Source organism: Gracilinanus agilis, chromosome 3 (assembly GCF_016433145.1).
Source record: "Gracilinanus agilis isolate LMUSP501 chromosome 3, AgileGrace, whole genome shotgun sequence".
NCBI classification, from domain to species: Eukaryota; Metazoa; Chordata; class Mammalia; order Didelphimorphia; family Didelphidae; genus Gracilinanus; species Gracilinanus agilis.
In genome coordinates, this window is record NC_058132.1 from 379,945,795 (window position 1) to 379,968,725 (window position 22,931).

A 22,931-nucleotide genomic window follows, 5' to 3' on the forward strand; every position below is an offset into this window, starting at 1 on the left:
TTGGGTCTTAACTGCCACACTGATCCACCCAGCCAGGGAGTCTGTGAAACTAACAAGTGAGTAGACTGACAAAAGGTTTTATAAACAGGGGTTTTATTAATAATTGAGGGTCAGGAATAATGGGGAGAGGTCACACTGAATAAAATCACTAAAGACCGCACAGGGGCTGGGAGAATGGGTTAATGCCTACACTACACTAATCAACTATTACAGACTATAAGGGAAATGGGTCTCTCACAAAGTCATGTCCACATCAGCTCCTCTTGATGGCACAGGAAATGGGTCCACAGGAAGGTAAATCCAGGAAAGGCTAATCAAGAAGCTTGTCTCAGACTGGGATGTCCACCACCCCAGCTAGATCTTCTTGCTCACTTGATCTTCCCTGGTAGGTCTTCCTTCTTAGTGGTAACTCCACACTCCTTGGGCTCCTCACTGGGCAGTAAAGGCATCAACATCCTCTCCTTTCCCCAGCTTGACCAGAGTCCTCAAGGGCAAACAGTTTTCTTTCCTTCATTCCATTTAGAATGTCAATGGCTGACAGTCAAGGTTTTTCCTCTAGCCTGCTTGCAAAATCTTCTTTAGTCTATTTACCTATTACAGTATATAGAAGGCTCCTAATAAGTGCTTGTTCCTTCCCTCTACTCCTGAAAACAAACCTTTCACCTACCCCTACTCTATGAGTAGATGGCTCAGAACCCTACCTCAAACCTCATATAGACAACCTTGGAGGCTTGTCAATAGTTTTCCCCCAGGGTTTTCCCTGGGAATATGAGAATCTGGTTCATCTACCTAAGGGGAGTATCAGGCCAACAAAAAAATTGAAAATAAGATAGATTTTATTTCATTTTACAAAAACTACTAAGATCTAGCATGCAAGCATATAAACAGTCAAGATAATTTACTCCATTAGGTCTCCACCTTCCATAGACATCTATTTAGACTTCTATATTTATGGTATTATATATAATAAATATCTTGTCCCTTGCACATGGTGGGGAAATTGTGCTTTTTAAGAAGTCTAATTGGGCCACTAGGTGGTGCAATGGATAGAGTACCAGGCCTGAAGTCAAGAAGACTCATCTTTGTGAACTACGGTCCCAAGTCAAACCCTTAATAGCTGTATGATCTGGGCAAATCTTAACCTTGTTTGCCTCAGTTTCATCATCTGTAAAAAAACTAGAAGAAAGAAATGGCAAATCATTCCAGTGTTTTACCATGAAAACCCCAAAAGGGGTCATGAAGAGAAGAATATGACTGAAATGACTGAATAACAAGGAATCTAACAAGTTGTAGACTTCTTTGATGGATCATCTAATGGGTCATATCTTCCTTGTCCTCTTCATAATCTTTGTCGCTTCAATGGAGATTCGCCTCCATTTAGCCCTCTGAGTTATCCTCTTTCTTCTTATGACCTTGTTACTGTTATAAATAAAATTGCTCAAGAAACTGGCTTTGAGTAAAATTATTAATTTATTGGTTAAATTAGCATTATAACCAATAAAGTGATAGATCAGTGGCACTTTTGGATGGCCAAAAACCCCAAAAGTCTATCAGGCAGGTAGAAAAACAATTTGGATATTCATTTTTCAGCCCTTCCTTTGAATATCCCAAGACATCTCTAAGAGGTAATTGAGAGGTGGTCCATCTGACTATTTACCTTTCCTCATCCCATGTGATGGAGATCTCATAGGCAGGAAGGGAATTATTGTCTCACTTTTCTATTAACTAAGTTTTGTTAAAAGGAAGAAGAATTTCTTCATGGAATGGAATTCATTAGAATTCCGAAGGACAAAGAAAATACAAAAGCAGTTTCTGAATCAGAACCCAGAGACAGCAATATATAAAAATTCTCTCTAATCCACAATCCTTAAATAGAAATTAATATAGTATACAGACAATAATTCCCATATTACCATCTGGCAAGGGCTCCTCTCCTCTGTTTCTCCCTGGCAATGACTCCTTCACTCCTGGAGAGTGATGGGGATTTTCTGGCTTCCTTCTAGATTTACTCTCCAGTGATCTGTGTCACCACCTGGCATCATGGAGAACCATGTGGTTTTCTGGAGAAGCCCTGCTTGGATGATATCAAGAATGCGTGATACATACAGGGATAGCAATAGAGACTGAACTTTTAATTTCATTGATGAGGAGAAACTCCTGGATAAGGAAGCTCTTTCTACCAAGGCAGCTCAGTACTTTTATTCAAAATATTGTCTTAGAGAATTGCCTAAAGCATTAGACAGGCTAAGTGACTTTTCCAGAGTGATATAGCTAAAATGTGCCTGAGATGAAATTTGAACCCAAGTTTTTCAAATTCTAAGGCTAGTTTTTAATCCACTATCACATCTTGCCTCTTTACTTGCTAAATGCAGTGAAGAAGGGGAAAATGTCTTAAATATATGGAGATTCTAACTTTCTTTTTTTCTCTTTTACTCTTACTTTCCTGCTGGGGGGTTACCAGCAGTCCAGTTCCCCTTGGGGGCGGGACAATTGAGTGGAGTGAGAAGAGCCAGAGACCGAGTAGGTTTGCAGTGGCTGATCTGAAGTGCCATCTATTGATTTTAATTTTTATACCCTATTTTCTTTATGATCTCATGCAGGTTTTTCTTCCATACATTCAAAATCACATATTAACTTTTGAAACATCACAAGATTGACATTTACTAATTATCTTACTGTGGTTAAACAAAGAAGCAAGCTTGTCAAAAATTATTCATTATGGGCTGGCTTAGTTTGAACTTATTCTTTTCAGCCATGCGTAAGGTACAAGTACATCAGTTCCTAGCTAAACATAATAGTTAATTATATTTTAACTAATTATATTATGTATATAGTTATGTTATACTATTCATTCCCATCATCAATCAAGGAGATAGTTATGGTAGTTGATTACATCCAATAAGATACAATAATATCAGTCTGATCCAATGTTTTGTTCCCATGGTGTTTTTTCTGTTATAGGATCACTAAGAATACAGTTCTGGTAGGGTGATTCTGTGCTAGTTTGTCATTGCCTTGATTTCTTTGTGTTTCACTGTTTCTATGGTCTGTAGGAGTTTGGGAACAAACTCAGGCCAGGTATTTTCTTGCTGGGAACTTTAGAAACTTGCATTAACTCACTAACTGCTGGTTTTCTGCTGGGCTGATTCTAGGGGAAATTTCTATACTCTAAGGGGTTGTACAGGGGTTTATTTTGGGATAGTGGGTAGTCTATGGCTGTGATTGTTCTTGCCATGAACCTGTATTGTTTTTCTGTGTCTCCTTTGAGCTGGATAAGGATATTGATTGCAATAATTTCAGTGCAAGTGAATGTCACTGTAAAAAGAATCATATAGGGTAAACTGAGTGTGGAATCTCCATCCTCCTGACAACCTGCCGTGCTGGATTGTCAGAGCTTGTGAGTAGCCGTGCTAACCTCACAGCCTTGATGGCTTCTGGCACTTTCCTTCCTAGCAAAAACTCTAAGACAAAAGAGCAAGAACTAGGCAAACAGGATTAAGTGACTTACCTAGGGTCACATTGCTAAGAAGTGTCTGAGGCCAGATTTGAACAAGGTTAGAACTTTCAAAAGTGAGTATTCCTGCTTTTAGGAGTCAAGTATAAATGATCAAAATACCTGGGTTGCTAGAAGATGATGATACAAGCTTCTGACAAGCCATTATTTTGTTTAATATAGAAATAATATAGGGTAGATAGAAGGCTCCTGGTGGAAACACTTTATTTTCAATCAAGCCAACTTTATTAGAAGGACTTATTTAGATTGTAGCTTTCCTTATATCTCAAAATCAGGAACCCCTATGGTGACACGTGTGAATCCCTTCTTTTAAAACTGTGTTTTAAAAGCACTAATAACTAAATTAAAAGCTAAATTTCAGTTAGAAGTTAGTGAATATCAAGGCGCATTTTTTTTCCCATCCAAGTTCATAGACTCCAAGTTAAGAATATACTGCTTTAGAGGACCTCATGGTTACTTAGATTTATTGGAAGCACCAAATTGCTACTTCATGAACACAGTAAGTTGGGTTCTGAGTTTTCAGCAATATTGTACATATCCAGGGGCCACAGGGAAAGGAGGGGGTGTCTTGCCATCCATGCATTAATAGGCACTTATTTTCCCTTACGTGCATATTGAGTAAATGTTGTACCCACCCCAGATGTAAGGAGCTGATACTTATGAGATACAGAAATGACTGATTACAGCCTTCAGATCTCATGAGTGTTGACTGAGTGGCAAGATCCTAGATCCATTTGATAAACAGGGGCTTCCCCCAGGATATGTAGCATTTGGACCAGACTAGAGGAAGTAGCATCTGACTGTGTGGTTTATAAAATCTGTACATCAACAACTGTGTTAAAAGTATTGACCACCTAGCCCTGAGCCCTCTTCTGACTTGACCACTACTTTTTCTGTGTCAGAGAGAGGTTGGTAGTGGGGAGACAAAGGATTTTCAGCATGATGCTTTTTTTTAAAATTCAGTTTTATTTTATTTTCAGTTCCTCATTCTCTCCCTCATTTCTCCCCTCCCTCGCCCATTGACAAGGCAAGAAAAACAAAACTCTTTATAGAAATGTACAGTCACGCAAAACAAATTCTTTCATTTGCCATTAGTATGACAGTTGGAGTCATATTCCAAATCCATTCTAGCTATAACTTGTGATTTTGACTTGAAAAAGGTTTTCCTACTTTTTAAAAAGGAAAGTATGTTCCTTCCTTGTTGGGTGGACACAGTATGGCTAGACAACTAGAAACTGCCCTATATGCCTAGTGCTATAATGTCAAACCTTTTAGAGATGGAGTGCCAGGCTTCACCCCAACTCAACCCCCCAGACCAAGTGCTCTACACAAACTCCCCCCAGAGACAGAGCAGTGAGTCCTGCCCTCCCCATCTCACCCTCCCCATCATTACCCCAGATAGGGGAGGGAAGAAGTGCTCCCATTAGGCTGCTGGGCAGAGGGGTAGAGTGAAGAATATCCTCAGGTGCATGGAGAGGGGGAAAGGAATGACTCTGCCCTGAGTTCCTCTGGCTTTCTAGTAATGAACTCTAGAGAGTGACTGCAAACATGCTCAAAGAGAGGGCTCTGTGTGCCCTTTTTGGCACGTGTGCCAGAAGTTCGCCATCATGGGTCTAGTATGTTAATGTAAAGGATCTTATTTAGGATCTACTTCAAGAACTATGTTGGGAGAGGAGGGTGGAGTGAGGAAAAGAGATGTCCATTCTGGACAGCAAAGCCTAGTAAAAGTATTCATTGAAAAGCATTCCTAATAGTGGAATCTATTTGTTCCTGTCTGTCCTTCATTTTCAAAGAGGACCAATAATATCAGGAGAGTGATATCTTGACTTGTACAGGACTTAGATTTAAGTGAGGCAGAATTGTTTGAAGACATCAATTAGCCTCACTCTTCCAGAGTCATCCAAGTCCAATGGCAAGAAGAAAATCAAGATGACTGATAATGCCTGGGATGCAGTGATCTTGTTCTCTTCAATATCTGACCAAGCTCTAAGAGCTACACAGCACCTGCTTCAGTCACCTTTATGGCCATTGAAACAAAATGTTCTCATCTGCCCATTCCACTGGTGGAAGTCTTCACATGCTGGGAGTAGACATCCCCCAAACTCATCAATGTGTTTGTGGCCCATAGATTATCTTTGCCTAAAGGATTGATTCTGCCTACCTTCAGATATATTGCCTCAATCCCAGAAAATCTAACTTGGGATCAGTTTGCTGAGAAAATAATCACTGAAATCTTGCCACAAGCATTATTCTAAGTCTTTTCTCTATAGGTTATCCTCGACCATGTCTTTGCACACTGGAATGTGCTGGAGTTCGCTCTTATTCATTAGCAGAAGTGAATTGTTAAAATTTTAAGTATGAACATTTACACGTCAGAAATCAATAAATGTTGCATCATTACTTGATTTATTTTATTATTGATTGTTTAGACTTAAGAAAGTAATGATTTCAGTGTATTTATGGTTTTATTTGGAAGTTTTGGTTATGTATGAGTGTGCTCTTACAACTATGACTAATATGACTTTATTCATGACATAATTTTTGCATGACAAAAAAAATTAAAAAGAAAAAAAATTTTTAAAAGTAATGATTAATACTGGTTAATAAATTATAAATATAGATTAAACCTAAAAGTATATCAAGCATACTTTTTTCCTGGAGAGACAGTTTTTAAATATTTGCTAGCCTATTACAGCTTATTCCACCCAATTTCTCACTACCCAGTTCTCTAAATCAGAAGGAATTTCAATCAGATCTCTCTTCCCAAAACTTTACTGAAATGGCTTTCTCTAAGACTGCTAACCTCCAACTATAATAATCTTTTATCATTCCTCATTCTCCTAGACTTTTCCCTACCTTTTCACAGGGCAGACTTCTGCAACAACAATGGATTGAGCACTTCCTGGAGTCAAAAATAGCTAAATTCAAATCTAGCCAAGATATTTACCAGCCACTTGATCCTGGAAAAGTCAATTAATGGGGGCAGCTGGGTAGCTGAGAGTCAGGCCTAGAGACGGGAGGTCCTAGGTTCAAATCCGGCTTTGGACACTTCCCAGCTGTGTGACCCTGGGCAAGTCACTTGACCCCCATTGCCCACCCTTACCACTCTTCCACCAAGGAGCCAATACACAGAAGTTAAGGGTTAAAAAAAAAAGTCAATTAATGTCTGTCGGCCTCAGTTTCTTCAACTATAATGAGGAAAATAATAGCACCTACTTCTCAGGGCTAATGTGGGGATCAAATGAGATGATATTTGCAAAGTACTTGGCACAGTGCCTGGCACATAGTAGATACTTAATAAATGTCTGTTTCCTTTCTTCCCATTGGATGCTCTCTTAATATTTGTCTGAAAAGACAACACTTTCTTCTGGTTGCTTTCTTACCTCTCTTACTATTCTTTCTCTCTCTTATTACTCAATTGGCACCTAGTACTTATCCTCTTTGTATAGATGGGAAGAGCCCAAAACATAAAAGGGGTGCTCCATCAGCATTCACTCTCTCTTCAGTCCTTGTAATCTGAATTTTGCCCTCACCTCCTTGATCTAATTTCTATCAATAAAGTCATCAATGATCCCATAATTTCCAACTAAACGACCTTGTATCAGACTTCTTTCTTGACCTCTCTATAGCTTTTAACATCATTGATCTCTTCTTTCTACTGATAAGGTCTCCTCCTTTCAGAGACATTCTGCTTTCCAAGTTCTCTGGGCAGCTAACTGACCCTCATCACCCTCTATATTTATATCTTCACCCTCTTCCTGTGGTTGCTCCCAAGGGCCTGATTTTAGTCTTTTACCCTCTTCCTTGACAACCTCATTTACTTCTATACCTTAAAGGTCCTCCTGCATGCAGATCACTACCAAATCTCTATAAGCCTGACTTCTCATCAAAGTAGTAAATTTACATTTGTAATGAAATATTGAATATTTCTATATAGAAAATCTAATAAGTCTAAAACTGTCTGGGACACTGCTATTCATCTTGTCACCATATTTGCAACTTTAGGGTCATCTTTAATTCTTCTCTCTATATACCTCATAGCTAACCAGTTACCAGGTAAGGTCAATTCCATTTCCACATCTCCCCAAATTGTATGATTTTCCTTATTCTCACTGTTGCCAGTCTAGTCTAGATTCTTGTTACTGCCCACTTAGACTACTGCATAGCTTACTATCAGACCTTCCCACTTCTATTTTATCATCGGCTGTCCCATCCATCCTTCAGATCACTACTAAAATCATCTTTCTTACGTATAGATCTAATATATGTTTCATATAATACAGTGTACAAATTACTGATTTTGATGTGCATCTTATTCTCCCTACTAAATTAGATCTTATCATTTTGTTTTGCAACTCTCAAATGCACTTATCATGTGATATAATAATTATTTGTGTATGTGTTTTTCTCCATCTAGCCCAGGGGTCGGCAACGTATGGCTCTCAAGCCATATCTGGCTCTTTTGAGGGCCAGATATGGCTCTTTCTGCAGGAGCCATAAAGTCAATTTTTTTTCAGGCACTGTTAAAGGAGCAGCGCACACTGTGAGCACTGTACGGCTCTCACGAAATTACATTTAAAAAAAATGTGGTGTTTATGGCTCTCATGGCCAAAAAGGTTGCCGACCCCTGATCTAGCCTATAAGCTCCATAAAGGCAGAAATTTAATTTGATTTTGTACTTATTTAAACTTTGTGCCATCCTCAGTGCTTTGGTAGTGGGTGCAATGAATTAAAAACAACTCACTTTAAGAGTTGGGGACAATATAATGGTCCCTAAGATCATCATGGTTCCCCCCTCTTCACTTTAAGGAGTTTATTTTGAACAGAAAGTTATGAGTTTAGTCACAATCACTTTGACTCTCCATTTAGGAAAATTCCCAACATTTATGCAAAGGCTGGGTCCTCTGCCTAACTCTACATGTATATCTATCTCTAGTTATTCTCTCGCTTTTTGTGGCAGCAGCTAAATTCAGTCTACTGGAAATGTTTGGGTAATGAAATAGCAGATTATATTATAGTGTCTGTGAATTGACAGGTTATGGGAGAATTTTCAGAAAGTACTGATCTTTTCTTGGGACTTTTCCTCGGCCCATGTACTCTACTTTAAGATGCCTGTAGAACTAATGGTACTCCTTGCTATGACCCTTCTCTGCCATATCTCAATGCTAATCTTGCTCCTTAGGGATGTAGTTGTACTTGGCCTGGTAATTTATATATGTCTTCTGAGAGTAACCAAGTTTCCTTAGCCTATCCAAATACATACTTGTGCAATGTTGCTACAGTTCAAAGGACTTTTCCATTCGTAGTCTAAGCTTTATGAGTAAGTATAGTTGAGTGGTTAAGGGATTTACTTAGAGTCACACAGTAAGTGTGTGAGGCTGAATTTTAACTCCAGGTTATCACTCTATCCTCTTCGTAGGCCAGGGTAATGTTTTTGCCTTGGTCTCCTCAGCACTCAGATTAGTACCCTGAACATAGTAGGTGCCGAATAAGTGCTTGCTGACTATACATTATAGTCCAAATGATTTATAATAAAACATATACTTTAACATAAAAAGTTAGTAACAATTTTTCAGTCACTTTCTCTATACACATGCCTCCTTTCTAATCTCTTCCACTCCATTCACGTATGAATGTTCTCAGATTTTCATAGGCATAGTTAGTGTCTAACTATTCTAGTTCTTTCTTTGTTTCACAGTGTTTTTAGTATTGTCAAATATTTTTCAATCTTTTTTAATAATGACATAACATCAGAATCCTTTTCTTTTTTTAATTGTATTTTCATTTTTGGTTCCAAGTTTATTCCCTCTATCCACTCTTTCCCCTACTCATTAAGAAGGCAAGAAATAGGAAACATACATCAGAGAATTTATTTTAATTTTTTATTATATACTTAATAACTACCCACCAACAAAAAACACTTACCTAGACAAATAAATGCATTACAATAATTATGTGCAAAACCACAAACTCCCACATTGTTAACAATTTGTTTAAAAATATATAAATTATATATGTATGCTAACATAAACATCCTCTCTGCTTTTGAGTCCCCCTTGGATTTGTTTTAGTTGGATACTTTTTTCTCTTGATTTTGTGGCTGTTATTTTTTAATGTAATCATTTTATATATTATTCTTATTCTCTTCTCTTTTCATCTCTTCATATAGTTACCTTATTTTCTTTATATATTTCTTTATATAATATGTATCTATATATTTGTTATTTCTAATAACATAATATAATCTATTATATTAAATATCACAATCTATTGAGCCATTTCTCCCATTCATTGCATTGGTATTGTTTCCAATTATTTTGTCATAACAAAAAAAGCTTCCATGAATATTTTCATACACAAACAGTTTTTTACCCTTTCAATAATGTCCTTATCTAGCCTTTAGCACTCTTCTGTCTTGGAACCGTTCTAAGTTAAAGCACTGGAATATGAGTAGTGGATGAAGTTACAAAGGTGAAGATTCAAGTTTTCAATACAAAGGTGGAAGTTCTAAATTATAAGATAAGAATTGTGACCCAAGTAAACTAAGTAAAATTTACAGCAAAGGAGAATATTAAATCTAGCCTGGTTAAGTTTTAGAATTGAATTAAAAATCAATTTTCAATTTTACAATGCTTATAGTTTTCCTAATATTGAACCAGTCCGGAATTCCTAGTATACATTCATCTTAGTCATAGTGTATGATATTTATGTTATGTTGCTGTAATCTTCTGGTTAGTATTTTATTTATCACTGTATTTACTTATCAATATTCATTAGGGAAATTGATATATAGTATTCTTTTTCTGTTTTTGTTCTCTCTGGTTTAGGCAAGAAGACAATATTTGTGTCAAAGAAGGAATTTGGTAAGATTCTTTTTTTTTTTTTAACAGTCTATATAGTTTTATTTTCTTAGGGAGTTCATTTATGTCTTTTAAAATTTCTTTTTCTGGGGGCAGCTGGGTAGCTCATTGGATTGAGAGTCAGGCCTAGAGATGGGAGGTCCTAGGTTCAAATCCGGCCTCAGACACTTCCCAGTTGTGTAACCCTGGGCAAGTCACTTGACCCCCATTGCCTACCATTACCACTCTTCCACCAAGGAGCCAATACACAGAAGTTAAGGGTTTAAATTTTTTTTTCTTTTTCTAAGAGAGTTATTTATGTACTCTATTTCCTTTTCTGTTCATCTTAGCAATTCATATTTTTTACATATTCATCTTTTTTTGTTTACTCATTCTTCTAGTCTACTTCCTAACTTTGGACTTAATATTATATTAGTGTTGGACTCTGTTCACTTTTGGAGGAGGAGGAGAATATGTCTGGCCTGAACTTCTATTGCTCTCATTGCTCAGACTAGGGGTCTACAAGTTTTTGGTGGTTCCAAAATGGTATGATCTACAGAGAAAGCTGTTCACAACCCAACTGGTTGGAATTCCGAAAGTTCCTGGTCCAAGTTTGAGTTTGTTGGCTTGTATGTAGTTGAGTTTATTCTACCAAGTGTTGCTGGATTCACTGCTAGTCCACTGCAAGGTTCTGCAGGATTAGAGAAGGCTAAACTGCTGGTTCTTCTCATATCTTGGTCTTTACCCCAGTTTTTTCCACTGTAGATTTATGTGCTGGGCTGAAGGTTAGAACTGAGTCACTGCTCTGCTCTTGTGCTTAGAGTCATACAGCCAAGTTTCTAGAATTTGTTTTGTTTTCAGTGCTCAGCTAGGACTCTGGGCTTTGTAAAGACTGTGCCTCTTCTCCCTGGGTCTATGACCTGGAACTGGGTACTGGGCTACAGAACTGCCAGATGGTAGCTCTTTCAGCTCCCCGCATTAGTTCAGGGGTACCCCTGGAATCTCTTTCTTGTTTCCATCCAGCTGTTGATGCCACTACCATCCTACTGGCCAACTCCTAGCCTAGTGTCTGCAGATCTCGATTTCTGTCTTCCTAAGCTACCCTGGGCTGGGGGGAAAAATAATTCACTATGACTTTTTAAAGTTTTCCTGATCAAAATAGGTTTTGAATAATAAGACATGTATAATCTAGTGGAATTGCTTGTTGGCTCTGGGAGCGGGAAGGGAGAGAACATGAATCATGTAATCATGGGAAAATATCCTAAATAAATAAATAATGTAGAGGAAAAAAAAACAATAAAAGTTATGCTGAACTAGAAAAAAAAAAGATTTCCACATCAAAATTTGTTCTAAGGCATTTTCTAGGTTGTTATAGAGAAGGAGTGTTGGGATAATTAGGTAAAATTGCTGACTTTCACTCTACTGTCTTGACTTAGCCCTAGTCCAAGCATTTTGGAAATCAAGAAATTAGCTGAAATTTTCATATCTTTGACTCAGAGACCCCATTGAGAGGCATATATCTCCACTGGACTCCTTTACTTTACAGTTTTGATCTATACCTATTACTAATTTATTCTTCCCTTTAAATATTTAAAATGTACCTTGAAACCCATACTCCTGCTGTTCCCAAACAGAAATTAGATTTAGATTTCTAGAGTCAGCTTCTTTCCTAAATGCTCACTTTTTCTCTTAGATTCTCTCTTACTGGGTACAAATGACACAGAAAATTCTCAGGAGATTATTTTAGTAATAGACCTATTTTCATTTGCCTTAGGCAGTCTGCCCCAAAGTACAAATGTCCAATTAGTCCCTGGATTCTCAGACCCAACTATGGACTTGAGAAGATTCTTAAAAATCTCCAACTTTGAAGAGACCAGATTTTGTGGTGACTAGCAGCCCAAGGGGCCCCCTTCCACAAGAGGCTTCAGCTCTGGATTCATAGAGACCAGGATCATCTTGGGAATAGACCTGAATTCTAAAAAAGAAAGGGGGAAGAAGGAGCTAGTTGGTTCTGTAGATAGAGAGCCAGATCTGGAGATAGGAGATCCTCAGTTCAAATTTAGCCTCAGACACTTTCAAACTGTGTGACCTTGGGCAACTGCCTAATCTTTAGTGCTCTTTTGCCTTGGAACCATATATGGATTCTAAGATGGTAGGTATGGGATTGAAGGAAAGGTGAGATCAGGCTTCTATTCCTCTCCTCTTGCTTGCTCTGGATTAATTTAAGCAAAATCTTGAAGATCAAAGCTCATATACAAGGTCTCCCCAAAGTGAGTGGGTGTACCTTCCCCCCAAAATTACTCTCTATACAAATATCAATTAAAAGGCAATGTTTTGTTGTCTGCACCAGAGAAAATGCTTAAAACATGAAAGACTCATGTCTACATAAGTACAGAAAACATAAAACCTCTCAACTATGGTCTGCCTGACAGTAAAGGGATTTAATGGGGCTGCTTAACAGAATTCCCATTCACCTTACATCCACAATGTCCTGATCTCCAGGTCATATTGCCATTGTTTGGGCTTCAGTCCTCAGCCACAGCATCCTCCTAGTGATGTTCTTCTCTGAGAAATGGGGCTGTTTTTTGGAATTAACCTCTCACTGGGCAACCTTTAGGGAAAGGGATTGATCCAAATGATCTCTGGGCTCTACCCTTGCTGTTCTAGATATACATAGGACCCTTTGAGAAGACTAGGGAAAAGAACAAATTTCTTTACAGTATTATACAGTTTGGGGCTGTCTTTTACTTCTCACTGACCCCAGGAAAGCTTAGAGCCCCAGATATGTCAAGATACTCTGGCTAGAGGGTAGCTGGGTAGCTCAGTGGATTGAGAGTCAGGCCTAGGGATGGGAGGTTCTAGGTTCAAATCTGGTCTCAGACACTTCCCAGCTGTGTGACCCTGGGCAAGTCACTTGACCCCCATTGCCCACCCTTATCACTCTTTCACCAAGGAGCCAATACACAGAAGTTAAGGGTTAAAAAAAAAAAGATACTCTGGCTTAAGTTTAGAGGACATCAAAAAATGAATAATATGGAAATATGTTTAGTCTGATAATACATGGATAACCCAGATTGATTTGTTTGCCACCTCTGGGAAGGGCTGGGGAAGAAAAGAGGGAGACAATTTGGATTATATAACTTTGGAAAACTTATGTGGAAATTTGTTATTACATGTCACTGGCAAAACAAATAAACAAATAAATGGAGAACATCAAAATAGTACAGTATAAGAGTAATAAGGGAAGTAATTGGTCCCTTATTTATCTCATGGTACTGTATCATCTGTTCTTTGAAACCAAAACTTAGAATTCCAAAGCTGCCTGTCTCCTTTTCCCTCTCTTCTTTTCCTTTACTAGGATGCCCTTCTTCTCTACCCTAACCCCTAAAGCCCTCAGTTTTTAAGATCCAGACTAGCTAACAGAAATAAAAAAAGATGAGCTGCGGGGGAGAGTGAAAAAGAGAAAAGGAATAACTAGGACAGTGATGGGCAACCTTTTGAGCTTGGTGTGTCAAAATTCGCCAAAAAACAGAGCATAGCACCGGGAGTGTCACTTAGAGAAAAAAAGTCATAATTTCATGACATTTATAGTTTAAATAACAAAAATGTATAATTGTAATATATAACGTATTTAATAAACCAAAATAAGTAAATTAATATAGGTAGAATTGTCATCTATAGTGCACAGAGTGTCTACACTACACTACAGCAAAGCAAATGTTTCATCCTCGGCAAGTGGCCCCATACTTCTCTGTATGTGCCCGTGTCATAAAATGGCACTGACACAGGTGTCATATGTTTGCCATCACTGAACTAGAACAATTTATACAATAACAACCTTGTAAATAAAGACAAAACTTTGAAAACTCTAAGAATTCTGAACACTGCAAAAACCAACCATGAATTAAGGGTACCAACCATGAAGCAGAGTATCCTATCTCCCCACATATTTTTGGACAAGTGGCAGGTGTTTTGTTCTAATATGCTCATTCCTTCCGAGGTTTTGTTTTAGGATTTATAATGAATAATACTTTCCATCTGCAGAAAAAGACTGATGAAGTCTGAGCGCAGATTGATGCATTCTTTTTTCACTTTGTTTTTCTTGCTTTTATTTTGCAACATGTTTTAATACGGAAATATTTTGCATGATTTCACAAATTGATAGCATATTTTTTGCCTTCTTAATGGGGGGAGGGGAGAGAATTTGAAACCCAAATTTAATACTAAAATAAATCTTTTTAAAACAACTTTTTGTTTTGCTTTGTTTTCCTCGATGGGTTGGGGAGAGGGAATGAAATTTTTGTCTCCTAAAAAGCCCAAGAAAAAAACTGTTTGAGCTCGGACTCAAGCTATAGACGCAGGTTTCGAGGACACTAGGAGGCGCTTCCACATCGCAGCTTGTGAATGCATCAGAGCAGAGTCAGCCCCCTTCCCCCACTCCCTTCCTCATCACAAGGATAAGGGTTACGACAGCTCCCGGAAGGGAAAGAAGAGTCAGAGAGAGCGGTACAGAGGCGGGGCTAGGCTGGGGGGACAGGACACGGAAGGTCTTGGGCGGGGTGGAGTATCTGAGGAGTGGAGGCCAAGGAGAGAGAGCGCTTTAGCTCTAGCTTTAGGGTTGGGCTTCATCCCATTGGCCAAAGTGGAGCTCGTGGGCGGGGCCAGCTCCTTGGTAAATAGACGCTCCCCGGGAGCCGCGAGTTGCACAACTGCGTTGCAGCTGTCTAGTCTTTTCCAGTTGCTCCTCTGTGAAGAGACCCTTCGTCGTTTGCCGCCGGGCCCCGGGTCATGGTGCCAGCCTGACTAAGAAGAGGAAGCTCCCGGGAAACGAATGAGGAACCACCTCCTCCTGCTGTTCAAGTACAGGGGCTTGGTCCGCAAGGGGAAAAAAAGCAAAAGACGAAAATGGCTAATTTCGTGATCCGCACCGCCACGCCCGCCGACTGCAGTGATATTCTCCGGCTAATCAAGGTAGCCTCCGAGGGGGCATTTTTGTGCCTCTTTTTCTTTGATTGAGCATAGATTTTTAGAGGCAGGAAGGATTTATAGACGCCCCATAGAGTCCAACTTCTCCCAGCTCACCTACCTCCGGCCTTTTTTTTTTTTTAAACAGATGAGGAAATTGAGACTCGGTGAGTTTTAAAAGTTGCCCAAAGTCAGAAAGAAAGAAAAAAAAAGAGGAAGTAAGGAAAGAATGGATATCAGGTAGAGTTAGGGATAGAAATACTAGCAAAAGATAGTAAATAATAGAGACTAGAACGCCCGAGACCCTCACTCCCACCCTTACCCCCCAGCATATTTTCCACTTCCTGAACTTGAGGATTATCTGTGTAGCCGCTGTAATTGCGCCTCCGCTCCAGGAATCGCCCGCTTCCCTCTTTGCTCGCTGAAGTCTAGAGCTTTGGGGTTTTCATTTGTTTGTTGGGTTTTTTCTTCTCTAGTTGCGTGTGTTTATAGAGTTGACCAGGAAACTGGCCCCGATCCAGATCTCCCTTTGGCTAGACTCTCCCCTCCCCCTCCTATATCAGTCATTGGCCCTGAGCTGGGCTTGACGTTATAGTTGCCGAGTGAATAACCCTACCTCTTTTTAGCTGACTCTGTCTTTTTGTGGTAGATAAAAGTACTTTGGATTCTTATCTGATTTTTTCCCCTCTTCTCTTTTTATCATCTCAAGGAACTAGCTAAGTATGAAGAAATGGAAGAACAAGTAGTGCTAACTGAAAAAGGTAACTCATTTGCAGTGAGGTTTGTCTAATAGCCTTGGTGGCCTTCACCATAGCCATTAGCCATTATCTCTGTGTATCCCTGTTGGCCTTTGTTGTAGATCTGCTTGAAGATGGGTTTGGAGAGCACCCTTTCTACCACTGCCTGGTTGCAGAAGTGCCAAAAGAACATTGGACACCCGAAGGTAACTGACTCTGGCCCTTCAGGCCTATTGTTCTTCCTGTTCCCCCTCTTTTTCCCCACCCCCCACTTCAGTAGCTAATCAGAAAGAGAAAGGATGTTGATGTAATGCCTAGTTTTTGCTTAGAACTGTTGGCTTATGCAGAAGTTGAGAGTGTTTTTGGGACAGTGGCCAGAAATAAGGCAATCTGATGTTGAAACGAGAAAAACAAAAAAGTTGATCCTAGTGCTGATCTAAAACTAGGGTGAGTTAAGAGGTGTTTGTCAGCAAAATGTGTGCCCTACACATTCCCTGGAAAACTGGGTATGATGTCATTTGATGTAATTCAGTTTCATAAAATGGTTCTTCTTGTTTGACCCTAACATAACATTTTCTGTAATTGTGTTGAATCACATTTTTTCTTTAATTTGTCCCAATCTTCAGGTTACAGTCTCTAGCTTCGCCATGTACATGGCCCTTCCGTGTACATGGATGGGCGGGGAGGTAACTAAAAGATCCGTTACTCAATAAAGTAGATGATCATGATAAATGAGGTAAGGCCTACAGGGACAAGTCCTCTTCCCACACCATATTAAAAAAAAAAAAACAAAAACAAAAACAAACCAAAAAAAAAAAAAACACGGTAGATCAGAAACTCCATTATACTCTCTTCCTGTCTGTGTTTAACAAATAAGGGTGAAATGACTAAAACGTTTTAATTTGATGACTTACTCCTAAACCTTTGGGATTATTGGCAAATTCTAAAAGAATTAAGTCAGCTGCTTGGAGTGTGTCTGGCTTCTCTAATTTACTGGAAGAGAACCCAGCTAAAAAAGTAAAGCTATTTTTGAAGGGGGGGGGGGTGGCTAGAGAAGTGGAACTGGGGAGGGAATTGTTCAAATTGGGCTTTTTGGTTTTTTTCTTTTAGAAATCTGTTTTGTTGGGTTAAAAGTAGCACTTTTCACCCATCTGATAGAGGATTATGGGTGCAGTGCTCTTGGGAGGTACAAGGAGGTCATTTAGCAGCATTTTGGCTGCCTCTTGTACCTGGAAAAACTGGGGAGAGTAAATTGGAGAACATGTGAATTGGAAGGAAGGCTCTTGAATAACTAAAAAATACTAGCATGGTATCCTGACCTAAGGAAGTAGAGTTCATGAGCTCCTTGTACTTAATATTCTGAACTGCCGTGTAAACCTGATTTATATTCGCAAGTGGACATACCAGTAACTCAGTAGGATGTGAATAATGTCTGTGTTTACATAAAGGTCATAGCAGCTCAGCTCTCTCAAGCCATTAAAACTGTCAAACTTTCTGTGAGGGATCCAGCAGATTGCAGAGTGGGTCATCTATAGACAAAGCTGTTATTCAGAGATGTCCGAATTCTTCCCTTGCCTCCAGCTCTAATGTGTGCTTCTTGCAAATTTCTGAAAACAGCGGAGTAGCATAAGAATGGATCATATTGTTCTATCGTAACTACAGCTGATAGCTGCATGCAGAGACTGCTTGATAGCAGCATAGTTTTCAGATCCATGCATGTAAAATTTTTAAACCTGTAAACATTCTTCTGAGTGATGTGGCTACAAGTGCTGTGGACTTTTTTTTTCTGGTCTTTTTTTACTAAAAAAAGAAATGTTGTGATGCTCTGTTCCAGGATACAGCATCGTTGGCTTTGCTATGTACTACTTTACTTATGACCCATGGATTGGAAAGCTGTTGTATCTTGAAGATTTCTTTGTGATGAATGAGTTCAGAGGTATGAAGGAAGTTTGGGGGGTGGGGGTGTATTCCTAAAAGGAGAGGTAGGAGGTATTCCTCCACACCACTTTTAAAATGATCATTAATTGAGCAACTTTTTCTTGGTCTTTCCTAGGGTTTGGCATTGGTTCTGAAATTCTGAAGAACCTAAGTCAGGTAAGTCACTTAAATTTCTATTCTTTAAAGATTCCAAAATTTGACTTGAAGTCCCTGAAATAGCTTCAACTCAGGGTATTGGAAAGCAAGTTCATTGTTGGATTTTTTTTGTTTTGTTTTTAAAACTCAATCCTTATAACAATAGGTTGCAGTCAAATGCCGTTGCAGCAGCATGCACTTCTTAGTGGCTGAATGGAATGAGCCATCTATCCAGTTCTACAAGAGAAGAGGGGCTTCCGATCTGTCCAGTGAGGAAGGATGGAGACTTTTCAAGATCGATAAGGAGTACTTGCTAAAAATGGCAGCAGAAGAGTAAAAAGTGCTAGCATTAGTGGTGACAAAGTGTTCCATTCCTGAACCAGTCTACGTAGAATAAATTCTCAACTTCTTGCTTTCTATACTGTCTTGTAGTAGAGTCATATAGCATGAGCACTCATTCAAAAGCTTTATTACCAGTGGCGTTGTAGCATGTTTGTTCCTGGGGTCTGGTGCTAAAACATCAGGTCTGTTGGCGGTTTGGAATCAAGACTTTTCTGTGAGCATCTTCTCATAAACAAGGTGGTGTCATCTTAAAATGTAAATGAATAAAACTTCATTCTTGTGAGTCATTTAAATGTGTACAATGTACACACTGGTACATAGAGTTTCTGTTTAATTATCTTTTTTAAAAAAAAATAAACTAGTCTTCAATTTAATTGCAGCTTTGAGTATATGCTTTTTCAATAATTCCTGTAGATTTTTGGGTTTTTTTACATCTTTTTGTGGTCACTGAATGGGAGAGTACATTAGGAAAAAGGAAACTGAAACACAGTTTTTGCAACACAGGAACTTCTTAGATGATTAAAATTGAAATTGAAATCCAACTGGTACCATTTCTACTTTACTCATAATTAATTTTTTTGTTGTTGTTGTTCTGCACCTTGGATTCCACTGGTGTAGGGAACAATTGGTATGGGAACTTCCTTCACTGATTCATATTGGTATCATGTTGTGGGAAGTTGGCTGAGATGGTGAGGGATTTATGTCTTAGGGACTTATATTATAGTCATAGCTAATATAATTGAGGTCTTATGAGATAATTCAGAGACTTGCCCTCTTAACACATCATCTAGTGTATATATATATATATATATATATGTATATATGTATATATATATATATGTACATACACACCCATGTATACACATGCACATATATCCAAATAATGTTTATATGTACTTGTTTATATATATGGTAACGCTACTTAAGTATATCCTAGGTGGGTGAATTCCCATCAAATCAGTCCTCTATGGACAATTTTCTTGGGAGAGGGTGTATAGGAAAGGCTTCCCTGTGGAAGGCCGATTGGAGAAATAGGGTCAGGATAGGGCCTGTTATCTGGATTCCCTACCTGACCAATCCAGGCTGAGGCAGTCTTTGTGTTTGGTCCTGGTCACCTGAGCCCTGAAAAGCTCTGGTACCAGCAGGTTGGTTAATCCAAAAACAACTTGACCCCTCCAGGAGGCTATTGGAAGTCATTTAGAGAAATAGAGTCTGTAATAGATATTTTATCTGGATCCCATTACAAAATCATCGGCAAGTAAAACTGATTTTTTTCTGCACTGCATGTCAGGATGCAGACAGAATGGGTTATCTAAGGTAAAATTCTGAGACTCCTCTTTTGACTCCTTTTCAGATCCCCACCTTTTCTTAATATTCTTATTGGAAAGCTTTGAGTCCTTAGCAGACCAGCAGCTACTGAGTTAACAATTTCTCTCCTTGATAATTAAGAAGTCTGAACTCCAAGAAATATATTACTTAGATAATCAATGCCAGAGACAGACAAAGCTAGACAAGACTTTATCTGACCAGGTGCAATCCTGTAAATCAATTTGTTTAGGATCTCCATGAAATATATTTCTGCTCCCAGAATTAACCTCCTACTAATTGGTGGTTGAAATTTGGCCTTTGACCCTGGACCTATATCTCTACTTTTTAGACTTTAATGGGTTTTTGTATAATTTGTAACCCCTTCACAGCTGTGATTCTTTGTGTGAAACTAGTATATATATTAAACTCAAGACTCCATGAAGTTGGAGCAAAGTTATGAGCTAAACATTTAGTCTGATTGTTCTCATTCCATCCAATGCCACTAAACGCCACTCAGGATCCCCAGAAATATAGAGCTGGGTCTCTCTATACTTTCCACTCCTCAAAATGGGTTGGGTCAGGAATGTACAATATTCTCTGTTCCACAGGCCACAAAAAGTTTCCCTCGAGTAATGCAGCCCCATATGAAGAAAAATCTGCACTTTTTTTTATGCCCAAGCCTGCCAGAAATCGAGTTTAAAATTAAAACATCTTTTAAAGTATTTTTCCTCCTAGAGAAAAGTTGGCAGAATCTCCTCATACCCTCAAATGTCAGCAAGCCATCTGAGTCAGAATTTTTATCATTCCTGGACAATAGATAAAATTCTCTAGTCAAGATTGATGGAGGGTTCACAGTATAGGTAAAAAGAATAATCTTCCTAAAGCCATTTCATCCCTCTTATACTTCTCAGAAGTTTCCAGCTGGACAGAAGTAAACTCAAAATATATTTCCATTAACTAAAGTAGTCAAAGACTTAGTTTGATCAATACCCTGATCCAATCAAGGCTCAGGAGAAAAAAATAACATCTTAAGTGGAAGAATCAATGGTACCTTGCCCCCTTGTCTGACCACTCACTAACATAATTCTGTATTTAAGAAGGAAAGAGTTTCTTCTGAGCTTTCACTAGGTATACTTCAAAGAAAGTGGTCAGACTTTTGATAGGGAAGGCAAAAGATAAAGCAAAGGACACCTTTTCTGGAATTTATGATTAAAGGAAGATGCATTAAGGTTTCTTTCTCATCCAGGTAGTTCCATGGACTTTAGACTAAAGTATCTTCTTGATATTATTTTGTAATGTGGAGCCTAGAGAGGAAATGAGGACAAGAAGCTCAGTTTGATTCCATATCCATACACACTGGGTTTTAAGTGCCAAAAATTACATGCGATTACTAGCTTTGTTTAAACTTGGAACAAAGAAGTTTTTATTTTGTTTCAAAAGGAAATGTCTATACTCTACTTGATGCTTCCTATTGTCAATGTGTAAGATACAAAAGACAAGCTAGGGTCAAACTCCATTATATTTGGCTTAACTTAGACTAGTCTGGCAGTTCAGGCACAATATTGGAGGGAGTGAAATGAGTTACTTGTAGAACATTTGCAAACAGTTTAACATAAGGAAGCTTGCTCAGCCATGGCAGGGAAAAGATGACTCAGCAAGGATACAACACCAGATACCTGTAGCTTTCTTGTTACCTATGTTGGCCTGAGGGAAGAGACTGAATCTTCGCTTAATGTATTTAGGTCACCAGAAATCTGTGACAATAGTTGGAGTCTTCATCTGAGCCAATAAGTCTTGAGGATATTTAAGGGGAAAAAAATAGTCTAGCATAGCAGGAAGTGTTTCTACCACATCCTAACCCTTGCTGGCAAGGACCAATAAACTTCTAGAGGATCTTCCACCATTTAAATGGCTTTAGGTTGGAAAGCTATATGGCTCAGTGAATTGAAAGCCAGACCTGAGGAAATCTGGTCTTGCACACTTATTAACTATGTGACCCTGGGCAAGTCACTTACCCCTGTTGCCTAGCCCTTACTACTTGGAACCAATACACGATATTGATTCTAAGAAAGAAAGAGCTTTTTCCCCAAAAAGTAAATAAACAAATGATTTAACTGACAACCTTATCCTTGGCATTTGGAAAATCTGACCTAGACATCCATGGAAGAGAAAAAACAAAGTTAGAAAAAACTCCATTCCCAAGCCTTTTCCACCCCACAAAAAAAAAAAAAAAAAAAAAATGTGCAACAAAATGATTCACTGAAGAAGTCACCAAAAAAGAGAATAAAGGTTCCAGGTTAAGATGGCAGCAGAGTAAGAAGCAGCTCTTAACCTCTCCTGACCGAAACACACAAAACTCCTCAAGGGGACATAAAAACAAGTCCAGACGAACGGAGGAACCCCACAACAGGGCACAGCATGGAAGATACATGGAATTGAGGCATTTCCATGCTATAAAGGGGTGAAACAGCTCTCACTAAATCGCGGGCTGAGCAACTACCCTACCCCCACCCCCTCCACACACAACACCTATAGCGCCAAAGGCAGCTAAAAAGAAATAGAGCAAGTTTGGGGCACCCATCGAGTCATTGGCAGCTCCGGGGCCTGTTCCTGAGAGCAGCAAGATTTAGGACCCCAAAAAGCTAATGAACGCACACAAAATTTGAGCGTGGGAGCAGGACACCGAGAGTGAACGCAGGACGCAGAGCACGGGCTCAGAGCACAGGCACAGGCTGAGGCGTGGGTGGAGGCAGACACAGCCACAAGCTAAAGCTCTGAAACCCTGAGTGGGGAACCAGTGCAGACAGGTATACGACTGTGGAAGCAGCGCCCTGAGACTTGTAAAGAAACCTCCTGCAGAGGATCAAGCAAGAGGGTCCACCAGGGGGCTTGACCTTCGAAAAAACCAGAACTCAGACCTCAGGAGCCAAAAGACCGCAGACAGACCCTGAGCGCGAGGATAAACCTGAGAAGCTGCTGGGCTAACGATGGCTACCCAGTCTCAGGAAGTTCAGAAGAGAAAGATTAACAAGAAAAAGAAGTCTTTAACACTCGACAACTTTTACACAGAGAAAATCCAGACAACCAAGCAAACAGAGGAGGAGAACAAACAAGCATCCGGACCCTCCTCAAATAAGGAAAACTCCTCACAAG

The 22,931-nt window shown here is 39.1% G+C and overlaps 1 protein-coding gene across 1 annotated transcript; it reads left to right on the top strand.

Annotated features, from left to right (window-relative positions):
• Positions 1 to 15,072: 15,072 nt before the first annotated feature.
• On the top strand, positions 15,073 to 18,844 carry SAT1 (spermidine/spermine N1-acetyltransferase 1). The gene is made up of 6 exons (XM_044670146.1): positions 15,073 to 15,324; positions 16,028 to 16,079; positions 16,178 to 16,261; positions 17,890 to 17,991; positions 18,109 to 18,149; positions 18,295 to 18,844. The coding sequence occupies exons 1-6, from the start codon at positions 15,259 to 15,261 to the stop codon at positions 18,463 to 18,465; spliced, it is 516 nt and encodes a 171-aa protein (XP_044526081.1). The 5' UTR covers positions 15,073 to 15,258; the 3' UTR covers positions 18,466 to 18,844.
• The last annotated feature ends 4,087 nt before the right edge of the window (positions 18,845 to 22,931 follow it).

Excerpts from the sequence above, each read along its gene's own strand:
- SAT1 (XM_044670146.1), top strand. The coding sequence starts at position 15,259 with ATGGCTAATTTCGTGATCCGCACCGCCACGCCCGCCGACTGCAGTGAT. Across the intron at positions 17,992-18,108 it reads TGTGATGAATGAGTTCAGAG|GGTTTGGCATTGGTTCTGAA; the intron begins GTATGAAGGAAG and ends GGTCTTTCCTAG. Across the intron at positions 18,150-18,294 it reads TTCTGAAGAACCTAAGTCAG|GTTGCAGTCAAATGCCGTTG; the intron begins GTAAGTCACTTA and ends TTATAACAATAG.